Source organism: Chiloscyllium plagiosum, chromosome 12, assembly GCF_004010195.1.
Source record: "Chiloscyllium plagiosum isolate BGI_BamShark_2017 chromosome 12, ASM401019v2, whole genome shotgun sequence".
Classification (NCBI taxonomy): Eukaryota; Metazoa; Chordata; class Chondrichthyes; order Orectolobiformes; family Hemiscylliidae; genus Chiloscyllium; species Chiloscyllium plagiosum.
Genome location: NC_057721.1, coordinates 19,934,624 through 19,948,305, shown reverse-complemented (window position 1 = coordinate 19,948,305; position 13,682 = coordinate 19,934,624). Strand labels below are relative to the sequence as shown.

Here is a 13,682-nt window from a genome sequence, read left to right as displayed (position 1 = left end):
TGAAAAAGCCCTGTTGGTCTTCATTGTCTACTTTTGAGGCCCTAACACCTGTCAGTCAAAATGGCCAACACCAGAAACTGGGCATGGGAAACTGGCACATCAGCCAGCCTTGCATGTTTCTGATCCTGTCTATTGCTGTTTCCAAGTGTCTGAAAATTCAGATCATTTTATTACCAATATGTAATGCTTGATGATGCAAAATAGATAAAATAGCAAAACGTTTGAGAAATATATTGTTATTAAAACATTTTAATTCTCAGAATTGGAAAACATACTTACATTTAATATTTGACAATATAGAAATAGTTTCCGTACATGAGAAAGACATAAACACTGAAACTGAGATGTTGAAGCATTTACAGAAAAAAAACACTGGTGTTGTCTATCCTCTGAGATGGCTGTATCTAGATAAATAATACAGTAGTATATCTTTTGTAGATTATCCGCTTGAGCTAAAAAATGAGTGACACAATTCTGCATAGCTTTCTTTTCTATGAGGTACAATGGATCTGTATAAATTTGGAAAATACTATAATTTGGACTGAGGTTGCTGTGTTACAATGTTTAATAGATCAACAGGTAAAGTAAGCAATAAACAAAACAGTATGTTGATAAAATTAAGTTTCTTAACCACCAATGATGCACAATTTCATGCTTATAACACTCATGGTAAAATATGTCTCCACATATCCTGTAATGAGATTCACTACAAATTCCAATAAATATTACAGTAATGCATTTCCTGTAGCAAATCAGGCAAGGGCACCCATTCTATTGAAATGAGAAATAAGCTGTTAGCAAGATGAGAACTGTACAGTTTGGCAGTAATTAACTCTTCCTCACATTCATTGCACAGATTTAGTTTAGAGAAGCTATATGAAATGTACTTTTAAAGAACAGTTTGGCCATTACTTTGCATATTTTGGATTTACTCTAGATTCATTTTAACTTGCACTTAGTTAAGTGGTATTGTAATCAATGCTAGACTTAGGTCTGTTTATGAACCACCTAATCCAAATAGCCAATAGCCCTCACCTTGTACAAATCCAGCTACTTCACATCTTTCATTTTGTGCTTGTTTTAATGCATATTTTCAATCTTTGACAGACATTTGAGCAGTAGGTATTAGAATACATATAGATTGTGATTGAAAAGTGTCATAACTAGTAAATCTTTGCCAGTCTGGAGATTGTAGAATCAGCAAAAGGTGGTCATTCAATTTGCCTGCCCCCTCTATTTTCAAATATCATGGACCTCCTTTGAGGCTGGTAAAAACAACTTGTTGAGGTCTCCAACCTCTGCCCACTTTTTGGCATGCTCATTCGGCTTCGAAGTGTGACACCCTCTGGCCCCTTCTGACTGTCATTAAGTTCATGCATGTAGCTGTCAGTGGTTGTGTGATCCAATTCTAATGGTGAAAGTGGTTCAGGGCTGGATTGCACTGGACTAAGAAGCACCTTGTTGGTGTCTAGGGTAGAAGGACGTTCCATGTTAGGCCAGGGTGGACTGAATAGGATGAGACTTTGAGGCCGACCTGTCTTTGACCTGTGCTGTGCATGCCGCAGAAACCCAGGCTTTTGTTGCACTGGAGATCTTTCCGTTCTAGAAGGCGTTGAACTTTCAAATACATCCTCTCCATTTGACTGGCAGGTTCTTTTTACAATTGGTGTTGTTTCGGTGGTTTTGGATTGCACAAGTGAGGTATCCAGTGAAATTGTAGAAGATCCATGCCCAGGTAGGCCATTTTCTTTCCCATCTTTATATTCCGCTGCTGAAGAATTTATTAAAGAAGAATCCAATCTACTTTTGCTCTCAGGACTGCTCTGTTCACATGCTGTAATGGGCTGCAAAATTGTTAACACTTTATCCAAAGGAAGTGCAGGAGGAGAGAGATTCTTTTTTGCTAAAGGTTGTGGGATCTGAGTGAACTGGAGTTTTGGTGGAATGACTGGAATGGCTTTGACTTGACATGTCTTTATCATATAAGTCATTCTAATGGCAGTGACACCGACGGGGATTGACTGAATAGTACAATCATCAGATATTGGAGGCTTGTCATTGACCATGGGGTATAAGACAAGTAATGAGGCCTCATCATTAGACTTCAAGCAGTCATTTCTATCAGATGTTGTCCTTCCGGATTCAGATTCTAATGACTGAAAACATGGTGTCGCCCCTGCATTTATAATGCATAAACTCTCTGATCCATTTGATGATAATGTATTGTCTTCAGTTAGTGAAACATGTTGCTGGTCACTTGTAGAGATTCCCTCCACTCCATTTGGGAACTGTACAGAATTGGTTGGATTAGAGCTATTTTTTAAAGACTCACCGTTGCAGATTTGTGAAGAGGTCTCTGGGCTTTGTCTGTTCCACTCAATATATTTCTTCGCAGATTGAGATGATTGATTGTAAAGATCTTCAGAAGCTATCATATCTGTACAAACATCAGGTGATAACGTCTCCTGCCTTTCACCTGGTATTTCATTTGGAGGCATTAATGTTGAACATTCTTTCCCATCTTTCATAGATTGATCTGATTCGGGTGAATGGGGGCCAGGCTGTTTTAAAGTCTCATTCACCATGCAATCTTCCAGTAGGAGGAGCTCACTGGCATCAGTCTGTGCTGCTGCAGATTTCTGATTGGACTGCATATCTGCAAATTGCCCCTTTTGATCACATTCGTTGTTGGACAGATTGACTGCTGTCTGTTCTGTTTGGATGGAGAGGGCATCTTCTGAGCATGTTCCTGAAACATTGTCATCTGCTTTTAAGTTTGGTTCAAATTTGTTAGAGGTTCCATCCTTAATGCAAGGCTCCGAAGGCTTAACTTCAAGAGTAGCAGCTGGACATTGATGCTTCTCATCTGAATTAGGATTAGTTAGTTGATCCAGATTAGATTCAGGATAATTTGAGATGAAAGAACCTGTAGAAACTCCTGTGCACCACATTGGTAGGCTCTCGATTGGTGCCATCAAAATGTTTGCATCTGTTATTGGTTTAGAAAGCTCTGTCTTTGAGCACTCACTCAAGGGTTTGGTGGATGGATTCAGCTGTGACAGGGCCAGGCTAGGATCAGAGATCTTGGTGCTACTTGCTTCACTGGAATATATGTGATTTGTGGCATTCAGGCACAGTGCTGTGCTATTTTCAATCATTGGAGGTGGACTTGATAAGAAGAGGTCAGGAAGACTGTGTATTCTTTGAGGTCCTTTAAACTTTGGCTTTACCGTTGTATCAGGCAGGGACTTTTCCTCCATATCACTCTTGTTATGTGACTGACTGGGCCTGTCCTCCATCTTTTCTTGAGCATTGTTCACTGCAGTGACCTCCTCAGGTTCTCTGATTTCGAGCTCTTTCATTTCTGGCCACAGTTGCTCTATGAATGCCTTGGCAGATGAATCTGTGCCCTATGAAAATATACATAACATAATGTTAATAAGGCCCTGACTTTGATCACCAGAAATTCAATTTTAACATTTATCACTTACATTTTTGACTAAAAGCAAACTCCATCAGCTGGTGAAGGAGTGTATTGCCTATTATTGTAAGAGAGTGGATGTTTATCTTTGTATACGTCTCAGGGATAGATCAGTAGAACAAATGTGCTGTGTTAGCCACATCAGGAATGTTCAGTACCAGGATCATGCTGGATTACCTGATCTTATCTAACAGAAACAATTAAATTAATTCTAGAGTATGGGAAATGCAATTAATCAGGACTCCAGCTCCTAGCGCTTGACAAATGACTGTTGTTGAAGGATATGCATTGATGTGGTGTATAGGCATGACCATGTTTGTCTCTGATAGGTCAAATCAGTGGTCAAGCACCCAGTCTTACCATAAGCAAGGTGGGTAGCCAGGTATGTGAGGTGTACTTAGTACTTACCAGACTGTCCTCTAGCAGGAGTCATGAAGAAAAAGAAAGAACTTGCATTTATATAGCATTTTATCAGCATCTCAGGCTGTCTCAAAGTACTTTACAACCAATGGCTACTTTTGAAATGTAATCATTGCTGCTATATGGGTAAATGTGACAGTCATTCTGCATGCAGCAATCTCCCAAGCAATTTTTTTTGGCATTAGTTGAGGAAGAAATATTGGCCAGGACATTGGGAGAACTTCTCCATTCTTCTTTGAATAATGCCAAGGTACCCCTTACGTTTGCCTAAATAACAGGACCTCCAAAAGGCAGTATTGCTGTGAGTTCAACAGTCCATCTTTGCTGGAATGACACAGCCTAGTGTGTTGAACTAACATTGAAAGAAAACAATTCAAAACCATGCACCTTGAGGGTTACCATGGTGAGAATTCAAGCGTACAGATTAATGGTCCTTGATGAATCTTCTGTCCATTCATTCTTGCAATGGAAATCAACAAAGTCGATTGTGTTGTGTGCCTGAATTTCTAGTGTACGAGACTGACTGGTAAAGGTCTGCTCCTCGGATGCTGCCTAACCCGCTGTGCTTTTCTAGCACCACACTCTCAAATTTGAAATTTGCAAAGCCTACTCTGGAAATACTAATTCAATGAGAATGTACAGTATCATTCCTTCCACTAGAGGACATCTGTGCTACACATCAAAAGCAGGGTCACGAGACACAAAGCCTCTTCAGTCAGAAATCGATCTAAAATGATACTTTGCAGAGGACAGGATGTTGAAATCATATCCCGCAAAGAAACAATCATTAGACAACTCTGTTTATAATGCAGCACAGAAAGAAAAAGCAAATTATTAAATCCAATTTTAATCACGTGGATTTGAAAACTGAGCATTTCTACCCTGGGAATTACACAGTGTGAAATGGTGTCAAGTGACTCACAGAAAATGGAAGGAAGATGTTACTCGCCACAATTAGTCAAACTAATTGAAATATTACAGATAGGGTCCTTATGATAGGCTGATGTCTGACTGTACATTATATTAGCGAGAGCTGGAGGGGAATTGCACTTAGACAGCTGTTGTGGTTTAAAGGGCCATGCTGACAAAATCCATTTTGAGAGTTTGATATCAAGGCCTTTATTTGAAGAATGACTATCTGTGCTCTCGGCAGTTGTGACATGTCCAGTGTAAATCAGTGCCTGTCAATGTAGGTGGGCTGCGGCTGGCCACTGGATTACATGAGATAACAAAGTAGTCGCATTGTTTATGAAGTTTGGTCACCAGAAGCATTGCTCCTCAAATCAACTAGTGGGGGAAGAAGTACCATCTGTGCATCCTGGTGTAGGGTCACGGGTCACTAGGTATTAGGAGTGTCCTGTGCTATCTGACAAGCCAGGCCCCTGTTTTTCCCTCATCCTCATTTTCCAAAAAAAATCTTCCTAAGGAAATCTACATGGCCTCTTTGGAATTTCTGAATGTGGGGGAATAAAAACCCAGGAGCAGGAAACTAGTTGGTAAGGCATTTGTCAGAAGGTTTAAAAGTACAGTTAGCTGAAAAATCAGTTTCCCATGAGCATAACCTTGAATCAATGTGTCCTTGCAATATGGCGTGTTTGACATTCATATAGATGACTAGTAGTGGCATAACGTAAGACTTCTAATGCCATGAATCATCATCATCTTATTCAAAAACATTTGTATGTTTTAGGGATAGTCCCGCTGAATGCAGCAGCTATAAACTGGGTGGGTACTGGAATAGGTGGCTAACTTCAACCTGTGCAAGTTCCCTTTCTCAGTCCACGAGGATGCCACCTTAAATTCGGAAACTATTAGTCAGAATATCTTAGAATTGTCCTTTAGGCTGTTGTCCGTAGATTCGTCAATCTGAGAACAACTTTGCATGTTTGTTACTTGTGCCTTTATAAAGTGTTGGATATTGACAGTATCAAAAGGTTATCTCATACTGAAATTGGCAAAGATATCATCCAATCATTTCTTCATTCCTTTTCATAAATATTCATTTCCAACAGGAGTTTTGGGATTAAATCCACTGAGGACATTTTGCTATGTTAAAGACAGTGGGTAAATGCAAGTTGGTGTTTTATGGAGCATGGGAATTGGTACAAATTCCACCACAGGGACCTGACATTCTGAGGAAAATTTCAGTTTGAAGGAAAGACTTCAGCAACCAATTCTTGAAATAATTGTGATGGGACCGTTCTCTAAATGCTTGACAAATTGAGGTAATGATTCATTCTGCATCCAAGAGTCTGCAGTGATCTCTGGAATGCACTAAACTGGCTGATGTCAGCTGATTTTCAGAACAGGTGAACTGGGGAAGCCTGAATCCATTTTGCCTGTTCTGTTGTCTCGCCCTGAAAATCAAAAACATCCCAAAGATACGTAGTATGATCAATTGTACAATGAGAAATTAATTGCTGTGCAATAATTCTAGTGGATAATCCAGGAAGATGGATTGTGGTGTCTTCACTCTAAAATATAACTGATACCCATGTATACATTTTCAATTTCCAGTGCAACAAAGATAAAGTTCTAAAGATTCAAAAATGCAGTAGGGTAACCTGTTTAGTTGCCAGATGCTCTTCTATATCATTGCTCCATTCTGTTTGATGTCCATTTTCACTTGGTTGCCTTGTGGGGAATGCAGCTGAAGGATATGTTTCATCCAGTTTTGTTTTCTCACCAAGGTCAGGAGGAACAGGTGAGCTGGTCACTGATGTTGAGGGTTTGAGCTCTAATGGATCAGAGCGTTGACCTGTCGGAGTTGGAAAAGTTTGTGGCTGATCTTGCGACGGTGAATCTGAGTAATCCTCAGTGAGTGGTTCAGGCTGCAACTGGGGCTTCTCAATTTCCTGGTCATCTACATAAAAGGAGAGAAAAAGTGGATTTTGGGCACGAGATAAGTACAATTGATTAAAGTAGCTTAAGACATCTAGCAAAGTGACTGCTGAAATCAATCTTTTCTCTCCAAATATAAATGTTGCTGTAGTTTTCTAAACAGAGCAGTGATACAGCCACATAAAAAGCTAGCTTACAAGTTCAACAAATATTAGGGAAGGCAAATTTAATGTTAACCTATATTTCAAAGGGAATGGTGTATAGAACTAAGGAAGTCTTAATAAAACTATATAAGGCACTAGTTCACCTCAGGTGGAATACAATAAACAGTGTGGTCTCCTTATCTAAGGAAATATTGAGTATAGGAGTTGCAGCCATACAGGACACCGGTTAGGGCACTTTTGGAATATTATGTGCAATTCTTGTCTCCCTCCTATTAGAAGGATGTTGTGAAACATGAAAGGGTTCAGAAAAGATTTATAAGGGTGTTGCCAGGGTTGGAGAATTTGAGCTATAGGGAGGGCTATTTTCCCTGGAGCTTTGAAGGATCAGGGGTGACCTTATAGAGGTTTATAAAATCATGAAGGGCATAGATAGGATAAATAGACAACGTTTTTTTCCCTGAGATGGGTGAGTCCAGAACTAGAGGGCATAGGTTTAGAGTGAGAAGGGAAAGATATAGAAGGGACCTAAGTGGCAATATTTTCACACAGAGTTTGGTGCATGTAAGGAACAAGCTACCAGAGGAGGTGGTGAGTTGGTACAATTATATCATTTAAAAGGCATCTGCATGGGTATATGAATAGGAAGGGTTTGGAGGGATATGGGCCAAATGCTGGCAAATGGGACTACATTAGGTTAGGATATCTGGTCGTCTTGAATGAGTTGGACCGAAGGGTCTATTTCCATGTTGTAAATCTCGATGATTCTATGTATTGGCATTGGAGGCTGTTCAGAGTACATTTCCCAGGTATGAAGGAATGTAGAAAGGTTGATTAGGTTGGACCTGTACTCATTGGAGTCAAAAAGAATGAGAAGTGACCTTATTGAAGCATGCACGATTCCTAGAGGGCTTTTCAGAGTAGATGTTGAGAGGTTGTTTCCCTTTGTGGGATAGTTGAGGATCAGAAAGCATAATCTCAGAGATGAGGAGGAATTTCTTCTCTCAGAGCGTAGTGAGACTGTGGAATTCTTTACCACAGTGGACTGCCATGACTGGGTCATTAATTACCTTCAAGGCTGAGGTAGACAGATGTTTAATCAGTAAGAGAATCAAGGGTAATGGAGAAAAGGTGGGAAAGTAGAGTTGAGGACTATCAGATCATCCAACACTCTCATTGAATGGTGGAGCAGAGTCAATGGGCTGAATGACCTTCTTCTTTTCCTATATCTTGAAGTCACTGAAACACTACTAGCAATGTGTCTGTACATACAACAAGAAGTTTCTTTGATATCTTGAAGAAATTGAAAAAGGTCAATTATTAATAAATGTATTTTTTCTGAAATGACATGGTCTTATTACCTGGAAAATGTGCTTTCCTCTCCTGGAGGTTCTCACTGTTGCTGAAATCTTTCATCATTTGTGATGGCTGAATGTCAAATGGCTAACCAACTATGAAGGACATTATGAATTTTGAATCAATTTAAAATCTTAGAGTTTTCTACAGGAATAAAAAGCAAACATTGTCTGCTTCTTAATATTTTACTCAAAGCTAAAGGAGAAAACTCATGAATAAGATGCTTAACATTTACTAACTGCATCATATTCGCACTGTAAGGTAAACAGATTATCTTTGCAGTGTATTGAACATACCATTCGACCTTTGGCTTTCTGAATTGGACTGCTCACTGTGAGGACCTCCTTCTCCATTTTCGGTGACTGGTAGAATACTGATGTCACCTTGGGATGTTCCATTTGTTGATTCTTGCAGAGCTAAGTCTTTTAGATTTTGTGCTTGTCTAGAGGGTGCGGTGGTGGGACTGATAATTCCTGAGATGTGTAATGGCACAGATACAGAAAAAGGCTCAGATATATTCAATGCCATTGGCTTTCTATGATGTTGTGGCGATGCTTCAAGAGGAAATAAGTCACCTGGGAAATTAGATTTTGCTGGAGAATCATTGGAATTGTTTGAATAAAACAGCCGTCTAGTCTTTGGTGACGTGGGTTCTGATTTATTGAAAGCGTCTCCACGAAAAACCTTCAGCTGCTCTGGTTGTGCCCTGAAAGGTGCCGACCCCTTGGCAGGCGTTTCTTCACTAAAGTCTTTGGCACAGCCTCCAATAGCACCAATGAGCTCGTCCTGATCCCAATCACTGTGCCTCCTGCCTAGACTGTAAGAACTTCCTGAGCCGAGTGTGCGAGATTTCAGTGATGGTGAGAGATTTCCTCCCAGAGTTGCAGCATGTTTAAATCGACCCCCTTTTTCGTCATCTAAGAAACAGAAATATGATATTTAAGAAGGTGTAAAGTTAAATGCAGACAAACTAATGCTTCAAATTTGCAGAGAATGGTTTGTGTTGTTTTCCATTTCAACTTCTTGCAGTTTGGACGTAATTTATTTAGTTCTCATTTGACCTTGAGCTGTTCCTCTGACCAAAACCAAAAAGACTTATGACTTATAATAATGCATCTATCTCAGTTTATGGATTGATACAAGTTGCAATACTGTAGCCTCAAATTTTCTCAGCTCGGTGGTCTACAAGCATTTAGGGATGTTTTACAACAATGAGTCTCGATTAGACTCCCTACAGTATGGAAACAGGCCCTTCGGCCTAAGCAGTCCACACCAACCCTCCGAAGAGTAACCCCCCCGACCCATTTCCCTGTGACTAATGAACCTAACACTATGGGCAATTTAACATGGCCAATTCACCTGACCCGCACAACCCGCACATCTTTGTGACTGTGGGAGGAAACCGGAGCACTCAGAGGAAACCCATGCAGATATAGGGAGAATGTGCAAACTCCACACAGACAGTTGCCCGAAGCTGGAATTGAACCTGGCACCCTGGTGCTGTGAGGCAGCAGTGCTAACCACTGAACCACCGTGCTGTTGTTATGTAGCACCATTATGTATTTAACCTTTAACACAATAAAACATCATAATAAAACAAGAACATAATTTTTAAAAAAAAATGATGCTGAACCACATAAAGCAAAATTAGATCAGATGATCAAAACCACAGAGAGGTTTTGAAGAATATCTTAATGGAGGAAGGTAAAGTACTGAGGCATATAGTTGTAGTAAATGAATTCCAAAACAGACAAGTATAAAGTGTACTATTAAGAAAATTAAGTGTCATATGAACACAATGAATTGTTTAAAATAGCTAAGGGAGAGTTGGAAAGAGCTCCAGGGCTTTTAATCAAGTCCCATTCAGATGCTATGGTACAGCAAGCAAAATAACAATGAATGTTGAACTGAATGCTAAACCAGCACAAAGGCAAGGACTAATTAGGGATAGTCAACATGGCTTTGGGCATGGGAAATCATGTCTCACAAACTTGATTGTGTTTTTTGAAGAAGTAACAAAGAGAATTGATTAGGGCAGAGCGGTGGATGTGATCTATAAGGACTTCAGTAAGGTGTTCGACAAGGTTCCCCTTGGGAGACTGGTTAGCAAGGTTAGATCTCATGGAGTACAGGGGGAATTTCCATTTGGATACAAAACTGGCTCAAAGGTAGAAGACAAAAGGCGGTGGTGGTGGAGGGTTGTTTTTCAGACTGGAGGCCTGTGACCAGTGGAGTGCCACAAGGATCGGTACTGGGTCCTCTACTTTTGTCATTTATATAAATGATTTGTATGTGAGTATAAGAGGGACAGTTAGTAAATTTGCAGATTACACCAAAATTGGAGGTGTAGTTGACAGCGAAGAAGGTTACCTCAGATTACAACAGGGTCTTGATCAGATGGACCAATGAGTTGAGAAGTGGCAGATGGAGTTTAATTCAGATAAATGCGAGGTGCTGCATTTTAGGAAAGCAAATCTTAGGAGGACTTATACACTTAATGGTAAGGTCCTAGGGAGTGTTGCTGAACAAAGATCTTGGAGTGCAGGTTCATAGCTCCTTGAAAGTGGAGTCTCAGGTAGATAGGATAGTGAAGAAGGCGTTTGGTATGCTTTCCTTTATTGGTCAGAGTCTTGCGTACAGGAGTTGGGAGGTCATGTTGCGGCTGTACAGGTCAGGGAGTCCAGAACTAGAGGGCATAGGTTTAGGGTGAGAGGGGAAAGATATAAAACAGACCTAAGGGGCAACTTTTTCACACAGAGGGTGGTACGTGTATGGAATGAGCTGCTAGAGGAGGTGGTGGAGACTGGTACAATTGCAACATTTAAAAGGCATTTGGATGGGTATATGAATAGGAAGTGTTTGGGGGGATATGGGCCGGGTGCTGGCAGGTGGGATTAGATTGGGTTGGGATATCTGGTTGGCATGGATGGGTTGGACCAAAGGGTCTGTTTCCATGCTGTACATCTCTATGGTTCTATGACTCTATGACAGAGGATGTTATGTTGAAACCATGAAACCATACAGACGTCTGGCACAGTATGACTGCACCATGATTGTTGTGACCTCCTTTGATCATCAAGACAAAGAGAGACATTCTATTACTCAAAGTAGTGGAGAAAAGGGCCAAACTGAGTTGCCTGGAGAAACTGGCCTTAATATCTTGAAAATTATGGACTCATGAGCAAGAGAGAGGTATGCAGTATAAGATAGTGAGCAGTGCAGACCTGAGTCTTTTTCAGAACTTGATGTGGACTGGGGTGGACGAGGTCAGAGTCACACGACACCAGGTTATTGTCCAAAGGGTTTATTTGAAATGATAAGCTTTTAGAGTCCTCCTCTTTCTTCACATGAAGGTCACCTGATAAAGGAGCAATGCTCCGAAAGCTTGTGATTTAGAATAAGCCCATTGGACTATAACCAAGTGTTGTGTGACTTTTGAACTTTTCCAGAACCGTTTCAACTATTCCTCTTAATGAAGGGTTCAATGATCTGGGGGCATAGATCTAAGGTTAGGGCAGAATGTCTAGAGGAGATTTGAGGAAAGAAATTTTCACCCAGGAGATGGTGACAATCTGGGAGTCACTGTCCATAAGGATGGGAGAGACAGAAATCCTCATAACATTAAAGCAGTACTTGTATATGCACTTGAGATGCCAAGGCATCCAAGGCCAAGTCCTGGAAAATTGGATGAGAATAGATAGGTGCTTGTTTTTGACCAGTGTGGATGTAATTAGCTAAAGTTCCATTTTCTGTACTGTAGATCTTTATGACACTAAGAAACAACAAGGAAATACAGGCTGAAATTGGTGAAAGGCAACTTTGTGCCTTGTGTCTTCATATGTGGATGTGTAGAACAGGAACTGACATCTAGGTAGAGTGGTCAGTACAAAACTCTTGGAGCTTTTCAACAAACAATTGGATAATGTAACAGAAGGACTACGTTTTCTGGATGAATGAGTTAGGTGTGGTCATATGGCATTACACATGCCTATAAACCACATAGTTTTTCCAATCTCCGCACTGGTCTGAATAACTTTAGGAATAGTGGGGAAATGGAGACAAGTCAAATTAGCATCAATCCACTTCTGACATTGGGAGTCTACTTGTCGAGACACATTTGTTTTTGTTTTTCCATCTGGTGCAACACAACCAGAGAGAATATTTCATAGCCCCTGCCAAAAATGTGGAATTACTCATTTCATTGAACATAAAGCAATGCAACTGGAGAAATTGAATTCTAATCCAAGCAGCCTTCAAATGGGAGTTTGCATTAAGAAATCTACCTATCGCAGTAGTAATGGCATGGTGGGAAAATGTGGGTACTTTGTTTCAATAAAATATAACTTTAACTACATGATTAGTAAATATCACAAGGGAAGTGAAATTTATATGGATCATGCTAATGGGGAATTGGTACAAATTTTGTTACCTCCAATTGAATTGCTCCTCCTGCCACCATTTTGCCTTTAGAATCCTGAGGCCTATCAGCTCTTGATTATTCGATTAAACTGATTTTCTTTTTAAAAGAGCAATCAATCTTCTAAGAGAACAACAAAAGGCAGGTACCATCAGGTGGGCTACCATTTAGAGGTGGAAGCAAGTTACTCAGATTATGTTACACACTCTGTGGTAGGTGAGACTTGAAGCTAGGTCTCCTGGTTCAGAGATAGGGACACTACCACTGCATCACAAGAGCCCCCTCCAGGACTACTGATTTGAATATAGAACCCCAATGCAACTTTGTTACGATCACACAATAGAATTCAAACCTTAGAGCTGCCTATCTCACTTGTTGGTTCAATAACCCAGGAGAAAGTGAGGACTGCAGATGCTGGAGATCAGAGCTGAAAATGTGTTGCTGGAAAAGCGCAGCAGGTCAGGCAGCATCCAAGGAACAGGAGAATCGACGTTTCGGGCATAAGCCCTTCTTCAGGAATGAGGAAAGTGTATCCAGCAGGCTAAGATAAAAGGTAGGGAGGAGGGACCTATCGCATTTCCAACGCCCCTCCCCCAAGTCCCTCCTCCCTACCTTTTATCTTAGCCTGCTGGACACACTTTCCTCATTCCTGAAGAAGGGCTTATGCCCGAAACGTCGATTGAATAGTGATGACAATCAGAATGTAATACTTTCTCAAAGTGTTCTCACATAGAAATGCTCTATTTTTAAACTTAAATCTGTGGCTTTGTTAATCTGGTGTATTGCTTTTCTGGGCCCTGCTGATTTCAGTCTGGATTTCCAACACCATCTTCCTTCAATAACATGAAAATGCAGAATGATTTATTGGATAACATGTCTTACCCTCTGTTGGCAAAGAGCAAAGGGATTCCATGCTTTTAGCAGGCCGAATGTTGCCTTTCTCTGTTTGAACACACAAGAAAAAGAATGGAGATATGAGAAAAATATGTTTGAAATAACAAACCTG

At 40.4% G+C, this 13,682-nt stretch overlaps 1 protein-coding gene across 1 annotated transcript in view; it reads right to left on the bottom strand.

Moving 5' to 3' along the window:
- Nucleotides 1-270: 270 nt before the first annotated feature.
- arhgap31 (Rho GTPase activating protein 31) overlaps nucleotides 271-13,682 on the bottom strand; it is a 102,861-nt gene continuing 89,449 nt past the window's right edge. The window contains exons 9-12 of the mRNA XM_043700660.1: nucleotides 13,559-13,618; nucleotides 8,556-9,176; nucleotides 6,466-6,764; nucleotides 271-3,410 (exon numbers count right to left, since the gene is read on the bottom strand). Of these exons, the coding sequence (XP_043556595.1) occupies nucleotides 1,212-3,410; nucleotides 6,466-6,764; nucleotides 8,556-9,176; nucleotides 13,559-13,618 (3,179 nt within the window). The 3' untranslated portion in view covers nucleotides 271-1,211. The remainder of the gene's footprint in view (nucleotides 3,411-6,465; nucleotides 6,765-8,555; nucleotides 9,177-13,558; nucleotides 13,619-13,682) is intronic.